We start from the raw sequence: 19,254 nt of genomic DNA, 5'->3' as shown, positions 1-19,254 counted from the left end.
GACCCCCAGAAGAACCAACATCTACCGAATCATCCAGGAGCTTCTCGGCCCAACGAAAACATGCCCGAGCTACCAGACCCCCACAAACCGAGGCCTGCAGGGCTAGAGCCGACAAAACAAAACTACACTTGAGAAAAGATCCCAACTTCCTATCCTGAGGATCACGGAGGGCCGTTCCTCCATCAACCGGGATAGCCGTAGCTATAATTACTGCCGTCACTACTGCATCTACCGTGGGAGCCTTAAAGGAATCCCTATCGTCCTGAGGGAGGGGATAAAGCCTCGCCATTGCCTTTGCCACCTTACACGGCAAATCCCATTCCTGACAAATCATCTCCCGGAGATCCTTGTTCATAGGGAAGGATCACGCCTGACGCTGAATGCCCTTCACCAACGGATCCTGGACAGTTTCCCCCAAAGCCACCTCAGGACCAAACTGAAGGGTGGACGACACCTGATCTATGAGTTCTGACAGCTCATCTCTATGGAAAATCCGCACTACTGAAGGATCCTCTCCAGGAATCCAACAATCCTGCTCCTGAGAGCCGTCAATTCCATCTGACTCCCCCAGATCACTAAGCGCAGCTTCTGCAGCTACAGGAGAAAAACATTGCCTGTCCTCTGACCACTCTAACCGTGGTCTCTCAGCCAAGACGGAAATAGCCCCCTCTTCCAATTGGGGGGGGAGAGGGGGGGGGTCCCGATCTCCAGGCCTGATACCGCGTCCAGACAAAATCTGGAGGAAAGCCCACCATTCCTGGACCGTCATTAGGCCCTTTTGTGCCAAAAACGGAGGCCGCAGGCCCAAAACCAGCCGGCTCCACGGGCCGCGTCAGACTCAAGATGGCGGCTGTTCCCGCCGAAACTGTTCCCGCTGACAGCGGCCCTGCCTACGCTCCCGCTGACCCGGAGACTCCCGACACCATCGATCCCTCCGCGGTCAAGTCGGGGGGTGCCGCAGCCACCTTTATAGGTGCACCGCAAAGCTACACTGAGCGCCCGGCGCCTCTACCCCTCGCCACGAGCACGTGCGACATCGGAGGAGCTGGGCCGCCATAAACCACGAGGGAAGGGAAAAGCTGTTCCGCAAACGCGCCAAACCAAAAACTCACTCACACTGCAAAAGCACTGAAGAAAGCGCTGCTCTCTCGTTCCAGCAAGGAATCGAAACCCCCGTTCGGTCCGCTGAAAATAAAGAAATAAATGCCCTTAAAGGCACAGTACTCCAACTCTGGCATCTGGAAATTGTAAGGCACTCAAGGCTACAATACTGAGAAAGCAGCCGAGGCACAAAGCTGGCAAGCAAAATGAAATAGAATAACTGACCATAAAGGCACAGTACTCTAATTCTGGCATCTGGAAATTGTAAGGCACTCAAGGCTACAATACTGAGAAAGCAGCCGAGGCACAAAGCTGCCAAGCAAACAGAAATAGAGAGCAGCACAGGGGGAGGGACCCAAACATAGGTGTAACACCCCAGGGGGAAAAACTGGGCCCCACCAGACCCAGGGCCCCAAAGCACTTTTTTTTTTTTTTTTTTTTTTTTTACACACACACGTACAGGGTACTGCAACAGAATAAAGTTTGGAAGGAAAAAATCCTACGACCCAATGACAAACTACCTCACCAGATTATTGGAGACTGCACAGGCTGTCAACTGCTACCTCTGCTGAGACTGAGAAAATACTGGCTAGTGGAGGTTCTGCACAGGTTATATATACAGGCTTCAAAAGCTTAGTGTTTTCTCAGTCTCCCTCTGCTGGTAGGAGGACATAACCCACGCGTCTTGACCGGTCTGGAGGGTCGCTGAGGAAAAGCGCATTAGCGTTTTTAATGCGTGTTAACTGTGTATGCGCATACAATATCTCTTTAGGTTCCTATGTGGTTAGCGTGTGTGCTAACTGTAGGCGCATTAAAAACACTAATGCGCCTTAGTAAACAGGGCCCTATAGAACTTACATTTACAGGACTCAAATACGTCTCCCACACAATAAAAGTAATAATCATGAGGAATTTTGGGGTCCTTTTATAAAGGCATGCTAGCGTTTTTAGACTGCGCTAAAAATAAGTGTGCGCTAAATGATAGAGGCACCCATACATTCCTATTGGCGTCTCTAGCATTTAGTGTGCACTAAAAATGCTACTGTGCCTTTATAAAAGACCCCCTTCATCACTCAAACAATTCTCAACTGGAGAGGATCAAACAAGATATAGTGCTTCCCTTGCCAACAGATTAGATATTTGCAGGGGAACCTTAAAAAAAGATCCCCACCCCCAACTGTAGAACTTTAGATTTCAACTGAAGAAAAGGTTTTCTCTTGAGCTGCATGGACCTAGCCACATCAGGGAATACTAAAACTTTATGACTACAAAAGGCAATTTCTTTTCTCTTAAAACAGGCTTTCAAATCAATTATCTTTTTTTTTTTTTTTTTGCAGAAAAATTGAGTACCAAAAAAAGTGGTTCTAGTCATCTGTAGATGTTTCTAAGAAATTGGTCCAGCTGAAGTCACTAATTTCTAAGGAGTCAAAAAGCTCCTTCCACAGGATTGGGTACAGAAATCTCAGTGGCGCAGCTATGGGTGGGCCTGGGTGGGCACAGGCCTACCCATTCTTAGCTCAGGTCCACCCAGCGACGGCACATCACATCAACATCTCTCCTCCTCCACCCGCCCATCGCTGAACCCCGTCCTTTTCTGGTGTACCTTACAGGCATTCCTGGCGCCTGCAGTGATTCATTATTGCTGCCTGCACCGGCCCCCGCAGGCTTCCATCGGCCAGGTTCAGATCTTGCTTTCATCATTTCCTGTCTGGCGGGACCCGGTTGATGGAAGCCTGCGAAGCTGGCACAGGCAGCAATAACTGAATCATTGCAGGCGCCGGGGACACCTGCAAGGAACACCAGGGAGGGATGGGGTTCAGCGATGAGCGGTCAGATGCTGGGACGCCGCGAAGGAGGAGAGATGTTGATGTGATATGCCACCGCTGGGTGGACCTGAGCCACGATATAATTTCTTTTTATATCTCGGGGTGCGGGTGGGAGGGGGCTGTGGAGTGTGGCGCCATGGAAGGGCCCATCTAAGTTAGTGTGGGCCCATCCAAAATACTGGGTCTGGAAACACCACTGAGATTTCTTGCTAGGAAGATAATAACACTGATAAGTTTTTAAGTCATCTTTCATAAGCAGGACTTCCTTAAGGTATTTAGAGAATAATATATCCGCAGAAAGTGATCTAGTTAAGGAAAAATACTAGACTCTTGAGATTTTTGGCCCTCAGCAAATTCTCAAGCCTCTCCAATCCATTATAGATTGAAAGGCTGTCCTTGACTGCAGAAGAGCCTACTGATCTCAAAGTCACAAGAGGCTGACATCAACAGAAATTTTCATGGCAACTAATCTTTTGTATTTTTTTCCTTTTTTTTTTTTTGAAGGCAGTCTGGAACAGAAAAAAAAGTTGGCATGGGGGAATGGATCCAGTTTCTAAGGAGGACCAACTGGCCTCACCTACTGCTACATCAGGAGTCCTTTTCCAAACAGTAGTAGGATGTGAATCTATAAACAGATGTCCATGTCACAGCTCTCCAAATTTCCTCCATGAAGGCTGATCTCAATTGGGCTACTGACACATAATAACTCTATCATTCTGAGCAATAAACATGAAACTTGAGAGTCTAACCTGCCTGGTCATAAGCAAAGGAAAATCAGTCAATTAGACAGTGCGCATTTGTTGGATGGATTTTCTAAGGGTTTTAGTCCAGGGATCTCTTATAATCCAATGCGTGCACTGCATTTTCAACTCTGTTCGCTTGAGGCCTAGGAAAACTGTTGGCAGGATGATAGACTTGTTAATACAGAAATCTGACACAACCTTAGGAGAAAACTTAGGATAGGTGCACAGAAATCAACTCGTTGTTATAGGATTTTGTGTACAGTGAATCAGTTACAAGAGCCTAGAGCTCACTCAGCATGCCTAAGTTACCATTACCAAAAATAAGACCTTCCAAGTCAGTTACTTTAGCCAACAGGTATTGAGCAACTGCAAGGGAGCATTCAACAGCTAAGTTAACATACTATGTTGAGGTCACATGACACTGCAGGAAGCTTCATGGGAGGCTTAAATGAAGCAAGCCCTGCAGGAATCAAACAACTATAAGCTGTACAGAGATGGATTTTTCTTCTACATGTTGGTGATATAATGCGAATTTCACTAAGATGTACCCTAATGAGGTTGATGACTCAGACAAATGTAGAAGACATTCAAGCACTTTTTGTGTGGGACAGTAGGGCCTTCTGTTACACGAGATGGCAAACGTCATAAGTACATAAGTAATGCCATACTGGGAAAAGACCAAGGGTCCATCGAGCCCAGCATCCTGTCCACGACAGCGGCCAATCCAGGCCAAGGGCACCTGGCAAGCTTCCCAAACATACAAACATTCTATACATGTTATTCCTGGAATTTTGGAGTTTTCCAAGTCCGTTTAGTAGCAGTTTATGGACTTGTCCTTTAGGAAACCGTCCAACCCCTTTTTAAACTCTGCTAAGCTAACCGCCTTCACCACTTTCTCCGGCAACGAATTCCAGAGTTTAATTACACGTTGGGTGAAGAAAAATTTTCTCCGATTTGTTTTAAATTTACTACACTGTAGTTTCATCGCATGCCCCCTAGTCCTAGTATTTTTGGAAAGCATGAACAGACGCTTCACATCCACCTGTTCCACTCCACTCATTATTTTATATACCTCTATCATGTCTCCCCTCAGCCGTCTCTTCTCCAAGCTGTATAGCCCTAGCCTCCTTAGTCTTTCTTCATAGGGAAGTCGTCCCATCCCCGCTATCATTTTAGTCGCCCTTCGCTGCACCTTTTCCAATTCTACTATATCTTTCTTGAGATGCGGCGACCAGAATTGAACACAATACTCAAGGTGCGGTCGCACCATGGAGCGATACAACGGCATTATAACATCCTCACACCTGTTTTCCATACCTTTCCTGATAATACCCAACATTCTATTCGCTTTCTTAGCCGCAGCAGCACACTGAGCAGAAGGTTTCAGTGTGTTATCGACGACGACGACACCCAGATCCCTTTCTTGGTCTGTAACTCCTAACGTGGAACCTTGCATGACGTAGCTATAATTCGGGTTCTTTTTTCCCACATGCATCACCTTGCACTTGCTCACATTAAACGTCATCTGCCATTTAGCCGCCCAGTCTCCCAGTCTCGTAAGGTCCTCTTGTAATTTTTCACAATCCTGTCGCGTTTTAACGACTTTGAATAACTTTGTGTCATCAGCAAATTTAATTACCTCGCTAGTTACTCCCATCTCTAAATCATTTATAAATATATTAAAAAGCAGCGGTCCTAGCACGGACCCCTGAGGAACCCCACTAACTACCCTTCTCCATTGTGAATACTGCTCATTTAACCCCACTCTCTGTTTCCTATCCTTCAACCAGTTTTTAATCCACAATAGGACATTTCCTCCTATCCCATGACCCTCCAATTTCCTCTGTAGCCTTTCATGAGGTACCTTGTCAAACGCCTTTTGAAAATCCAGATACACAATATCAACCGACTCCCCTTTGTCCACATGTTTGTTCACTCCTTCAAAGAATTGAAGTAAATTGGTCAGGCAAGATTTCCCCACACAAAAGCCATGCTGACTTGGTCTCAGTAATCCATGTCCTCGGATGTGCTCTGTAATTTTGTTTTTGATAATAGCCTCTACCATTTTCCCCGGCACCGACGTCAGACTCCATTTAAATCTGTAAAGCCTTCTAGTGAAATCTCTCCTGAAGCCAACAATACTTGCAACACACTGTCATGCAAGTTTACTTGAGAGCAAAGGGCTCAATGGTGGGATGCAACAGAATTCCCTGAGCTTGAGTGACCAGTGATAAGGAATTTCCCAGTTCTAGGTGTCATCTTATGACAAGTTCCAAAAGAAGAGGGAACCATACTTATCTTGGCCAATATGGGGCAATGGGAATCATGTTTCCCCTGTTCTGTCTGAATTTCAGAGAGTGTTCTCACTATGAGGAGTACCATAGGATATGCATATAGAAGACTTGCCAGGGAACACGATGGCATTAGGAAGATGGTATTAGAAATCTCTCTCTCCGTCTGCTATTGTTATTTTCCTCTCTAACAACTTTCTCTACATGTAGTTAATATGATGAAAAGAAATAGGAAGACGAGCACATACTCTGCAGTGCCATCGGACCTTGTAGCAGCTGGACAGATGGATAAGCTTGTGACCACTATTGGAGATGAAAGCTCTGAGGCTGGGGCCATACTGCGGGGAACATCGGGGAAAGGAGAGACGATATCCTTGCTTATTGGCTGATGCCACCTTGAACCTGGAGGAGCTGTTTACACTTGCGGATATTCGGTATGCTGTTAGGGCATCTGTCAGGGCATCACTCACTGATAAATCGAGCAGAATCCTCGCTGCAGGGGCAGTTCATCTCCCTGAAGTGTTGTTACAAATCACCAGTGGGGATGTGGTCATCTCTACAGGACTAGCTAGCCTCGAGGAGGGAGCTGGTGGCTCCTTACTACCCAAGCTGCAAAGGACTCAATTACAAATCAACTTATTCATCCAGCTTCTCCTATATAAGCACACAACTATGTAACGCATTACCAAACGCCGTGAAAACAACGTATGACCACCTAAACTTTCGGAAATCACTAAAAACTAACCTGTTCAAAAAGGCATACCCTACTGATCCAACTTAAATGCCTGAACCTTGCAACACAACAAAACCAAAGTTCGTACTGGACATAACTTACTCTTCCTCCCTACGATTCCCTAATGTGTCTGTTACACATGATCTTTATTCTACCACAGCATCACTTTGTATTTGTTCATGCCGGAATTGGCGATCGCCATTACGGTACTATGTAAGCCATTAAGAGCCTGCAAATAGGTGGGAAAATGTGGGATACAAATGTAAAAATAAATAAGAGAGAGAATTCAGACCTGGAACACCTTATCTTTGTGGTAAAACCCTCTCCTGTTACTTTGGATATATTTTGGGATGCCTTTGCGATGTTTGAATCATCAATTTTCCCAATTTTTTCTTAACAGTTTTAACATGAAGCTCACTGGGTAATTATGCAATGATGGATAAGAGGGTAACTTCATTAGAAAATAAAGTATCTTTAATGGAAGACTAGTCTAAATCCTTAGCAGATCAGCAAGTGGCTGTAATTAAAGATAACTTTTCTATATATCGAAAGCTTGAAAACTTGGTAAATGTTTAAGCAGGAAGACCTTGCATTTCATTAATTTTTCTAACATACCATCTGGAGCTGGATCTTTAACCTTAAACAGATATTTTTTGGAGATATTAAAGATCCCAGGCAAGCTTTTTCTCCATTACCCAGAGTTTATTATGTCCCACCCTTTGCAAAAAAAAGGTGGAGGACAACAAGGAGTCTTAGGTTCTGAAATTTCTTCTGACTCTTTAAACGTGACTCAACTTTTGGAAAGGGATGATGGAGCTATACCAGCTACATTAAATGCTAATTTTGTTTTGGAACCAGATAGAGATTGGGTGCTTTTTTCCCCAATCGAGGATCACTTTTTTCTGAACTGAAAGGTTCAAGTGTTTCTGGATATTTCATATTCGACACAGAAGAGGAGGCAGCAATTTCTCTTATTAAGGTCTCTTGTGATACAGTTAGGTGCTTTATTTTGGTTGAATTTCCCCTGTAAGTGTGATATCCAATAACAATCTGTAAAGTATATTTTTTTATCCTGAACAATTGTCTACCTTTTTGAATTCCAAGAGTAGTGAGCTACCTCTCAGTACCTCTGAGCTAGCAAGAACTTCCACTCCTTAGAAATATACACCGTCCGGTGACATCACGGACCTGAATGGTTGCCTGAGCCCTTAGCTCCGCGCTTACCCGCTTAAAAATCGCTTCATTTGCGGTCATCCAGTTCTGCAAAAGTGGTGGGACCGGTCTCTGAAGACGCAACGAGATCCCGAACACAGAATGAGCAAAACAACAGCCTCCCAGTCGAGAGAAGGAGAGCGGAGCTCGACGAGACAAGGGGCGAAAAACCGCTCGAGGCGCGTGTCGCCTGATCCGGGAAACTCCTCCGGCTCTGAGTCAGCTGCCTCTAGCGCCGAGGTGCGTAGAACTGCCCTAAGCGCCGTATTACCCAAAGAGCTGGCCAAATGTCTCAAGGAAATAAGAGCAGAGATCAAGGCCTCTAAACAAGAAATTCTTGACCACGTGGACGCCATTAGCCTTGATCTCCGTGAACTAGGGGGCAGGGTCGAGACGCTGGAAGAGCACGTGGACGAACAAGTTGAGAGAGCAGAGGCCCGTTTTACAAAACTAAACGAACAGTCTGAAGAACTGCAATATAAACTAGACGATCTGGAAAATCGCGGGAGACGTCAAAATCTTAGATTTCGTGGAGTCCCCGAAAATGGCAACATGGAAGACGTGCCCACACTTGTGCGTTCGATATGTGAGAAGCTACTTGGAGAGCAATTGGAGTCAGCAGATCTTATATTTGACCGGGCCCACAGAGCTCTCAGGAAACCAACAGACAATAGACCCAGAGACATAGTGGTGAGATTTTCATCATACACGCTTAAAGAAAAAATATGGCAAAAAGCGCGCCAAAATCCGCCAGTGGAATATAATGAGGCCAGAGTCTCCGTCTACCAGGACTTATCGCTGTTTACATTAACACAGAGGCGAGTGATGAGACCCGGGCTGGAAATTTTGCAGAAGGAGAAGATATCCTATAGGTGGAACTTTCCCTTTGCCCTGAGTGTGGAATTTAAAGGCAAGCAGCATCGGTTTCGTCGGCTGGATGAGGTGTGGAAGTTCTTGCATGAAGCTGGTTTGACCACCCAAGCTATACCTGCAGGGGACATGGCCTCCGCAACGCGAGAAAAATTGCAGCAGTGGAAGAGAGTGCCTCAAAAATCCAAGAAGCAAGACGCTAAGCTGCGAACCTGACTGATATGACATTGTGTTGTTGGTAATGACTTCTGGGCTGTTAAATCTGTTGCCAGGTTCTGCCTATGTTATTGCTTTAGGATGTAACGTGGGAGTTGAACTGGTATGAATCTGGGTTGGATTTAAGAGGGAGGAGAGCAGAAGGGGGACTGGATGATGGTAAAAATAGAAGGGGGGGGCTGAATGTTGTGAGGGTTTGGGGGATCATTTGGTGTTTGCTGGGGCACGTTGAGGAGTCCTCCCACTCAGGACCTTAAGGTTCTGGCTGGTGGGTGAAGTTCATGGGGTTGGGCATAAGGGGATCACAGGGGAAGAGGGTTGGGAGGGGAGGGCGGGAGATTGGCTATAATAAGTGGAGGGGGCAGGTCACTACTGGGAAAAATGGGTACAAAGTAATGTGGCACTTTGCAGAGTTGTCGAGACGGGCAGGGGCCGACAAGCTTGTTCACAACATACTAGGATGGGTACTGACTTAAAGATTCTTTCCTATAATGTGAAAGGCCTGAACATGCCACAGAAAAGACAAAAGCTCTATAAAGAGTTGAGGCAGTTAGGGCCTCATGTGGTTCTCCTTCAGGAGACACACCTGGCGGGCAGATATGAAAGACTTCTCTCCTACTCGGACTACCCGGTGGCGTATTTCGCCTCTGCAGCGGGATCAAAGAAAGCTGGAGTGGCGATCCTAATTCAGGCTGCAGTGGGCGCACAGGTGATTAAGGTAAAAAGGGACATAGGAGGCCGTTATATTTTTTTGCATATTAAAATTGACCAAGTAGATCTTACTCTAGTGTCCATTTATGCGCCTAACACGGGGCAGGCAGAGTTCTTGGAAAGGGTTAAAAACTCTCTGGCCATTTTTGCGCAGGGTTCTCTGGTAATAGGAGGGGATTTCAATACTGTGATGAACCCCGGACTTGACCGATCAGGCCTTAATAGAAATGAAGGGCAGAGGGATTCCCTGGCTTTAAGATCTTTAGCAAACTCCTTGGGTACGGTGGATATGTGGAGAGTAAAACACCAGAGGGTACGAGATTATACATTCTATTCCGCAGTGCATAAAACCTATTCCCGTATTGATTATCTATTCTTGGATGCCACTTTAGTGGAACGGGGACCTGACGCAGGGATCGGCAGTGTGACCCTATCGGATCACGCCCCAATATGGGTTACTTTGCCAACTATTAGGGCTGAAAACAAAGATAGAAGATGGACAATGAATGTGGGTCTTTTACAGGAGGGGGAAGTGGTGGCAGGATACAAACAAATGCTGAAAGAGTATCTTGAGTTTAACTTGGAATCGGGACCCTCGCTCAGCATTGTTTGGGATGCTATGAAGGCGGTTTCCCGAGGCTACTTTCTTCAAGTAGCCAGTAAAAAATCAAAGGCCCGTAAAGCGCAGATAGCAAAATGTATTGTGAATATCCGTCTTCTGGAGGAACAGCATAAGGCAAATGGGTCAGAGCGGGTTCTGAGTGAGCTTAGTAATCAGAGAGCGTGGCTAGATTCTGTATATTCTGAGCAACTTAGTATGCTACAAAACAAGAACAGGGTGAATTCCTACGAGCATGCCAACAAGGTGGGGCGTCTCCTTGCCATAAGGTTACGCAGACAAAAAGTTGACCGGGCTATTTTAAAGATACGGGATTCGGGCGGGGGCGAGCTCGGTACATCTGAGCAAATACGAAAAAGATTTGGGGAATTCTATCAGGATTTGTACGCTCAGGAGATTAGCCCTTCCCTGGAATCCATAGATCAATATATAAGGGATAGTGAACTACCTTCTCTGAGCTCCCAACAACAGGCATTACTAAATGAAATGGTTACTCCCAAAGAAATTCAGGAGGCAATCAGCAGTTTGCCATTGAGTAAATCGCCTGGCTTGGATGGGTTGCCTAACGAGTTCTATAGGAAGTTCGCCCCCGAGCTATCTCCGCTCTTAGCAGACTTGTTTAATCAAATTGGGAAAGGGGGATCATTACCTCAGTCAATGATGGAAGCGTGGATAGCTGTATTACCCAAGCCGGGCAAAGATCATCTTGAATGCGGATCTTATAGACCCATATCGGTATTAAATACTGATGTCAAAATTCTGGCTAAGGTTCTGGCTAATCGCTTGGCCCCAATCCTTCCAGTTCTTATACATCCAGACCAAGTGGGCTTTGTATCTTATCGCAAAGCGATGGATAATATTAGAAGGGTGGTTGATATTATGTACTTGGCAAAATTAAATAAGAAGCCGCTTTGTCTCTTAAGTCTTGACGCGGAAAAAGCCTTTGACCGGGTCCACTGGCCCTTCATGTATGGAGTAATGGAGAATATGGGGTTTGGAACACAGTTTTGCAGGTGGATTCAGGCCTTTTATGAGTCCCCAAGGGCTTGTGTTCGGGTTAATGGTGGAAATTCAGAGCTGTTCACGCTGCATAGAGGGACTAGGCAGGGTTGTCCCCTGTCGCCCTTGCTGTTTGCATTGGTGATGGAGCCCTTTGCGGCCCAGATGAGGTTGGACCCTAATATTTCAGGAGCTAAAATAGCAGATAGAACCCATAAAATGGCCCTCTTTGCAGACGATGTGTTGCTGTTTGTTACTCGCCCTCAATCCACTATCCCACATCTCGAGCAGATGATAAGAGAATATTCTGTAGTGTCGGGTTTCAGGGTCAACATGGCAAAATCAGAGGCTCTGAACGTAACACTCACTGATGAGGTGGTGGAGTCCCTGAAAGCTTCATCCCCGTTTAGTTGGGCCCCCAAACAGATTAGGTACTTGGGGGTGATGCTTACAAGGGAAATGTCGGAACTCTTTAATGCAAATTACAGGGGGTTGGGTAAAACCATCATGGAGGATTTGGAGAGATGGGGAGAGCTGGGAACTTCGTGGTTCGGTAGAATAGCCATTCTTAAAATGAACATATTGCCCAGATTGTTGTACCTCTTTCAGACGCTGCCTGTGATAATGCCCAGGCGATTCTTGGCTACTCTGCAAGACAGATTGGTGAGATTCGTCTGGGCAGGCAAACGTCCGCGGTTGGTGAGATCGCTATTATATAGGGACAGGAAGAAAGGGGGGTTGGGGGTACCCAACCTTACTTGGTACTATAAGGCAGCACAAGGGAAAGCAGCACTTGAATGGTACCAAGACTATCCAGATCGCCAATGGGTGCATATTGAACAACATTCGATGGGTGACCAGCCACTGAGTGCCATAATGTGGCTACCACGGCCCTTTAGAAATCTGGCTGAACGAGCTTGCCCCTCCATAGCTGTTACACTTCACTATTGGGATAGTTTGTTTCCTAAGAGACAATGTGTATTGACCAGGTACACTCCAATTGCATTTAATCCCTTATTCTTACCTGGCACAGTAAAGGGGATTTTCACTAAATGGCGTGATTTGGGGGTGAGAACATGGGGCCAGCTGTTTGAAGCGGATTCACTGTTGCCCTTTAATGCACTGCGGGATAGTTACCCAGGGGTAGAGGGTGATGAGTTTGCCTATTGCCAGTTGGCATCCCTTCTCAAGAGTAAGGCGGTGCGAGAGGTAATGCAACATAAGAAAATTGATCTGGAGGAGATATGTGAAAAGTTTGAATCTTCCCGGGGTTTGATAGGTTCCTTGTACCGTATCCTAAGTTATCAGGCTTCCGGTTGTGGAAAGCATAGGGGTGTCTGGGAGCGGGAACTGGGTGTGCAGTTGGGAGAGTCCGAGTGGGAGAGAATAGAAAAAGCAGTGATGCGGGTATCAGTTCATGTTCCTCTGCAAGAGAACGCGGTTAAAGTATTATATCGATGGTACCTCACGCCGGCCCGTCTGCAGAGGATCTTTCCGTCCTCTTCGGACATGTGCTGGAGAAGGTGTGGTCACAAAGGTACAATGGGGCACATATGGTGGAGCTGTATCAAAATTCGGGCATTTTGGAAAGCTGTACATTCTAGGCTACAGCACTGGATGGGGTGTGTTGTGCCATGGGCCCCTGAGGTGTTCTTGTTTTCAGCTAGGACCGCAGGCTTACTGTCACATCAGCAGACCCTAGTTCAACATGCGGTTGGCACAGCAAGGGTCGTTGTGGCGGCACATTGGCGAAAGGAGGGGGTTCCATCTTTATCTCGATGGCTTAATAAGTTGAGATATGTTCGGGAAATGGAGAGACTAGTGGCGGAGCGTAAACAACAAATGGTTAAGTGGCGTTCAGTCTGGGAACCCGTCCCTTTTGATGCTCTATAAATCTAGGTGTTAAATACATTGAATGCCATGAGGGGCAGTGCCCAGTAGTGTCCACCTGGGGGGAAGGGGAGGGGGAGGGGAGGTTGGGTGGAGAAATCTTTGTTTTCTTGAAAAATGGATAAAAATCTGAAGTTTATTGTTGATGATATAGTTCTATTGAAACGACTGAATGTACTCTTATAAGCTGTATGGGTAGAATCTTATATTAGAATAAGCATGTTGTACTTTGATAGTTTTGTGGTTCCATTGTGCTGTTTCAATGGTTAATAAAGACTTCTTGCAAATAAAAAAAAAAAAGAAATATACACCGTCAACCTACCTTCTGTTAGGTTTTAGTTACTGTAAAAATAATTTCTTGATATATTTCCTTGTTCCCTTCTTACTTGTGGACCAGGTTGAGGGGGTAAATTTATATTTCCTTGTATTACTGAATACCTAAATGTTTGAGTATTCCTATTTTGGTACCTCTTTTTGTTTTTGTATCAAGATATGTTATCTTGAGATGATATAAGCATATAAAAATAAAATTAAAGAGACTCACCTACCTAGAAAGAAGGCATCGAGGTCAGCTTGCCATTGTGTCCCTATCCTGGAACAGAATAGAGATTATCTTCTTGTTCTGAGGAGTGGTAAGAAAAAATCTATCCAGGGACTGTCCCACTCTTGAATTATCATTTGAGCCACATCCTTGACCAAGACCACTTGTGCGGCTGTAGGGAACAGCTCCAAATCCGATGACAGCTTCTTATGGTTTTGGTAAGTTACCCAACCCTCAACTGCCTTGAGATGGCTGTGGACAATTTTGGCAACCTAACCCACTCATGGCCTGCCGAGGAAACCATTACATTTGTGGCTGCTCCCATAAAATGTTCGCAGGGAGGAACTACCATACAATACCATACCATTTAGTCAGTCAATGATCTACTAAGTGACAACAGTACATTTTCTGATAAGGGCAGGGTTACTCCCTTTGTAACTTGTAAATTCCAAATTAACTCATTTTGTGAAAAATTGCCCTCTATTAGTTTAACTGGAATAACAGTTTATAAATCAAGTCATACGCTTGGAGCAGGTACCAGTCAGGGAAACGAGGGTGGGAAAAAACATTGAAATAACTTTTTTTTTTCCTTTTAAGGTTTTAACATTTACCAGCAAGGCAATACTTAAAAATCTATTTACTCACCAGTAGAAGCAGCATCTGTTCTCAGTACTCCCTCCAGATTCAGCTATAACAATAAATTATTATAGAAGAATTACTTTATTCAGCATTTGTTACTGCTAACTATTCATTACTACTACTACTATTTAGCATTTCTATAGCGCTACAAGGCGTACGCAGTGCTGCACAAACATAGAAGAAAGACAGTCCCTGCTCAAAGCACTTACAATCTAATAGACAAAAAATAAAGTAAGCAAATCAAATCAATTAATGTGTACAGGAAGGAGGAGAGGAGGGTAGGTGGAGGCGAGTGGTTACAAGTCAAAAGCAATGTTAAAAGGGTGGGCTTTCAGTCTAGATTTAAAGGTGGCCAAGGATGGGGCAAGACGTAGGGGCTCAGGAAGTTTATTCCAGGCGTAGGGTGCAGCGAGACAGAAGGCGCAAAGTCTGGAGTTGGCAGTAGTGGAGAAGGGAACAGATAAGAAGGATTTATCCATGGAGCAGAGTGCACGGGAAGGGGTGTAGGGAAGGATGAGTGTGGAGAGATACTGGGGAGCAGCAGAGTGAGTACATTTATAGGTTAGTAGAAGACGTTTGAACAGGATACGAAAACGGATAGGGAGCCAGTGAAGCGACTTGAGGAGAGGGGTAGTATGAGTAAAGCGACCCTGGCGGAAGATGAGACGGGCAGCAGAGTTTTGAACTGATTGGAGAGGGGAGAGGTGACTAAGTGGGAGGCCAGCAAGAAGCAGATTGCAGTAGTCTAAACGAGAGGTGACAAGGGTATGGATGAGGGTTTTGGTAAAAGGCTGATGAATACATCACAGATACCTTGAAACAAAGAATCTAACAAGTCAAAAGTTCAAATAGCTGAGCCACCACCAAAAGTTTAACAGTACTTTTCTGTATTGTTAACTCTATTATAGAATTAATTATATTTTTACAAGTGCAATTGCCCTACATATATAAGTGATGATTTTAAATGTCACCACTTAGACACATATGACCATGGCATGCAGTTTTGAAGATGATACATATCATCGGCATGGTGTAGGCAGTTCTTTAAAATAACCATGTATTTTGTTTTTCAGGAAAAAAAATTGTTCAGAAAAACTCCCTAGCAGCATTTATACCTGATTGGAGGCACATGCGACTGTGGGCTCACTTCTCATTAGAGCCTGTATATGGGAGGAGAGCTTAAGGGAGTATAGATGCTTACTTCTCTGGTGTTAAAAACCACCCTAATACTGCTAAGGTTTGCGTTTCAGAGCTGAGCTCTTTAATTATTCCTTTTATGTGTGGATATAGCAAAAAAAACAGACAGGGTAAACATCAACATGCCAAATAGACCAATGTATATAAGAATGCTGAGAAAAAGAGCCTTTTATCAAGTGAAATTATTTTAAGCGTCTTTCACGTGTAAAAATGTATTCTTGTATGCATGAAAGTGATCTGTATCTTTTCAGAATATAAACCACTCATCAAGATAATATATTTTGGAGATATTGAAGGCATTAATGAAATGACAAGAGGTAAAATAAAAATAGGTTACAGTCCACTTTTTTTAAATTAAAAAACTATAGCATTTTTGCAGAAAAATTCTTACAATGTTAGGAGATTAAGGTCTTTTCCCTCCTTTTAGGTAACTGTTAGTCATCACTTACTTCAGAGGAGGTACTTGTATTCAGGTTTTGCTGTTTTCCAGCATTCTTTTACACATTGGCCTATTTCCCACTGTATGTGCATGTGAAGGAACATACAAGTATAAAGCCCCTGAGTGATGTTACTCTTTTCATGTACGTAAGTTTTTCTAAAATGCTTTCCACTGGTCTGCATGCTGCCAAATATATATATGTATGATGCTATACAAACATGAGAATAGCCATACTGGGATAGACCAATGGTCCATCTAGCCCAGCATCCTGTTTTCTAAACAGTGGCCAATCCAGGTCACAAGTACCTGGTGGAAACCCAAATAGTAGCAACATTCCATGCTACCAATCTCAGGGCAAGCAGTGGCTTCCCCCATGTCCACCTCAATAACAGAATATGGACTTTTCCTCCAGGAACTTTAAAAATCAAGCATGGTACTGGAAGATTGAAGGGTGGCCAACGTAATGCCAATTTTTTAAAAAGGTTCCAGAGGTGATCTGGGAAATTATAGACCGGTGAGCCTGACGTCGGTGCTGGGCAAAATGGTAGAGACTATTATAAAGAACAAAATTACAGAGCATATTCAAAAGCATGAATTAATGAGACAAAGCAAACATGGATTTAGTAACAGAAAATCTTGCCTCACCAATCTATTACATTTCTTTGAAGGGGTGAACAAACATGTGGATAAAGGTGAGCAGGTCAGTACTGTGTACCTGGATTTTCAAAAGGCATTTGACAAAGTACTTCATGAAAGACTCCAGAGGAAACTGGAGAGTCATGGGATAGGAGGTAGTGTTCTATTGTGGATTAAAAACTAGTTAAAGGATTGAAAACAAGTAGGGTTAAATGGTCAGTATTCTCAATGGAGAAAAACAGATAGTGACGTTCCCCAGGGGTCTGTGCTGGGACCACTGCTTTTTAAGATATTTATAAATGGTCTAGAGATGGGAGTAACAAGAGAGGTAATTAAATTTGCAGACAACACAAAGTTATTCAAAGTTGTTAAATCGGAAGAGGATTGTGAAAAATTACAAGAGGACCTTACGAGAGTGGGAGACTGGAAATCCAAATGGCAGATGATGTTTAATGAGCAAATGCAAAGTAATGCATGTGGGAAAGAGGAGCCTGAACTACAGCTATGTAATGCAAGGGTCCACACTAGGAGTCACTGACCAGGAAAGGGAGGTGTCATCATTTATGATACGTTGAAACCCTCTACTCAGTGTGCAACGGTGGCTAAGAAAGCAAATAGAATGTTAGGTATTATTAGGAAAGGAATGGAAAACAAAAATGAGGATGTTATAATGCATTTGTATTCTCCATGGTGCTACCACACCTCGAATATTGTGTGCAATTCTGGTCATCGCATCTCAAAAAAGTTATAGTGGAATTAGAAAAGGTACATAGAAGGGCAACGAAAACGATAAAGGGGATGGGACGACTTCCCTATGAGGTAAGGCAAAAGCGGCAAGGGCTCTTCAGATTGGAGAAAAGATGGCTGATGGGGAGATATGATAGAGGTCTATAAAATAATGAGTAGAGTGGAATGGGTAGACGTGAACCAATTGTTTACTGTTTCCAAAAACACTAGGACTAGCTCTCTTTGGTATTCCAACACTCTGATTCTAGGGGATTTTAATATTCATATTGTAGATTCTAAAGATCCCTTGACAATAGACTTTCACATATTTTCACACATTATTCAATCCCCTACTCACAATGCTAGCCACACTCTAGATGCCTAGTCTTACTATGTCTTTTCAATATACCATAATAGTGTTACACCTCTGCCCTGGTCTGATCAATCTCTTATCTTTTTCTTGGCGTGCCCCAGCAGTGTCTTCTATATCCATTCCCTCCTTGGTATGCTCCTTTAGGGATCTGTCCACTGTAGACTCATCTACATTTGGTTCTCACTGTGATCCCTTTCCTGAGGATGCTGAATCTCTTGCTCTAGTGAAGCAGACTCATACTTTTGACACCATTTTATATATAGCATTGGACAAAGCTGCTCCACTTCAGACTTGTCTGGTCGGCTCTGGTCATTCTCAGCCTTGGCATCACCAGAGACTCTGCTTACTACAGAGACATCATCATCATTTGGCACGTAGATGGCATAAGACTTGTACTTCACTTAGTCTTGATGCATTTAAAGAGGCCTCTCACACTTATAGACACACAATTCAGACAGAAAAAGAAAAGAAAACACTATTCCACTTTAATAGAAAAGTATGACAGTTCAATACAGTTCTATAAACTTCTTGACAGATTTACCACCACCACCACTACCCTTCCTCTTTGCATCCGTCATTATCTTTAACTGCCAAAGAACTGGTTATGTACTTCTCACATAAAATCTCCCCACTATGCTGATCCCTTCCCATTGTCTCCTCCACTAGTTTTCCTTCTTTTCTTGTTTCAGGTACACTCCAATCATCTCCACCCACCTGAAGTTCAGTGTCATCTGTACTTATATTTGAAACGTATTAATCCACAAATGAACCTTTTCCGGAGATGGGAAGGCAGTAGAACTAGAGGACATGAATTGAGGTTGAAGGGGGGCAGACTCGGGACTAATGTCAGGAAGAAGGTGGTGGATATGTGGAATGCCCTCCCGCGGGAGGTGGTGGAGATGAAAACGGTAATGGAATTCAAACATGCGAGGGATAAACACAAAGTAATCCTGTTAGAAGGAATGGTTCAGAGGAATCTTAGCGGAGAATGGGTGGCGACATCGGTAATTGCTGGGCAGACTTCTACGGTCTACGCCCTGATCGTGACTGAATAGATAAGGGATGGGCTGGAGTGTAAATTTAAGGGGCTTCGATATTAGCTTCAGAACTTAGTACAAGAACAGTACTGGGCAGACTTCTACAGTCTGTGCCCTGAGAAAGGGAAGGACAAATCAAACTCGGGTATACATCTAAGGTATCACATACCATGTAAAATGAGTTTATCTTGTTGGGCAGACTGGATGGACCATACAGGTTATCTGCCGTCATTTACTATGTTACTATGGGGTCATTCCATGTCAAGTGGTCTGGTGGTCCCGGCGTGACCATCACGGATTTCGATGAAATTTTCTGTGAACATTCATACATGTCCCCAATGAACATTGGTAAAGTTTTACGTTCACCGATGCAATACTTGCTGAGATATAGTAATCTGTTTGACCCCATACTGCAGCCTTCTATGGTACGACTATCCGAGATTTCGGCAACTTTG

The 19,254-nt window shown here is 44.3% G+C and overlaps 1 protein-coding gene across 1 annotated transcript in view; it reads right to left on the bottom strand.

Moving 5' to 3' along the window:
- Nucleotides 1-19,254, bottom strand: part of EIF2AK2 (eukaryotic translation initiation factor 2 alpha kinase 2) — a 219,104-nt gene that overhangs the window by 146,190 nt on the left and 53,660 nt on the right. The window contains exon 5 of the mRNA XM_030196395.1: nt 14,398-14,440. Coding sequence (XP_030052255.1) covers nt 14,398-14,440 — 43 coding nt within the window. The remainder of the gene's footprint in view (nt 1-14,397; nt 14,441-19,254) is intronic.

Source organism: Microcaecilia unicolor, chromosome 3, assembly GCF_901765095.1.
Source record: "Microcaecilia unicolor chromosome 3, aMicUni1.1, whole genome shotgun sequence".
Classification (NCBI taxonomy): Eukaryota; Metazoa; Chordata; class Amphibia; order Gymnophiona; family Siphonopidae; genus Microcaecilia; species Microcaecilia unicolor.
The sequence above is the reverse complement of the archived record's forward strand: the minus strand, read 5'-3'. Positions and strand labels throughout refer to the sequence as shown.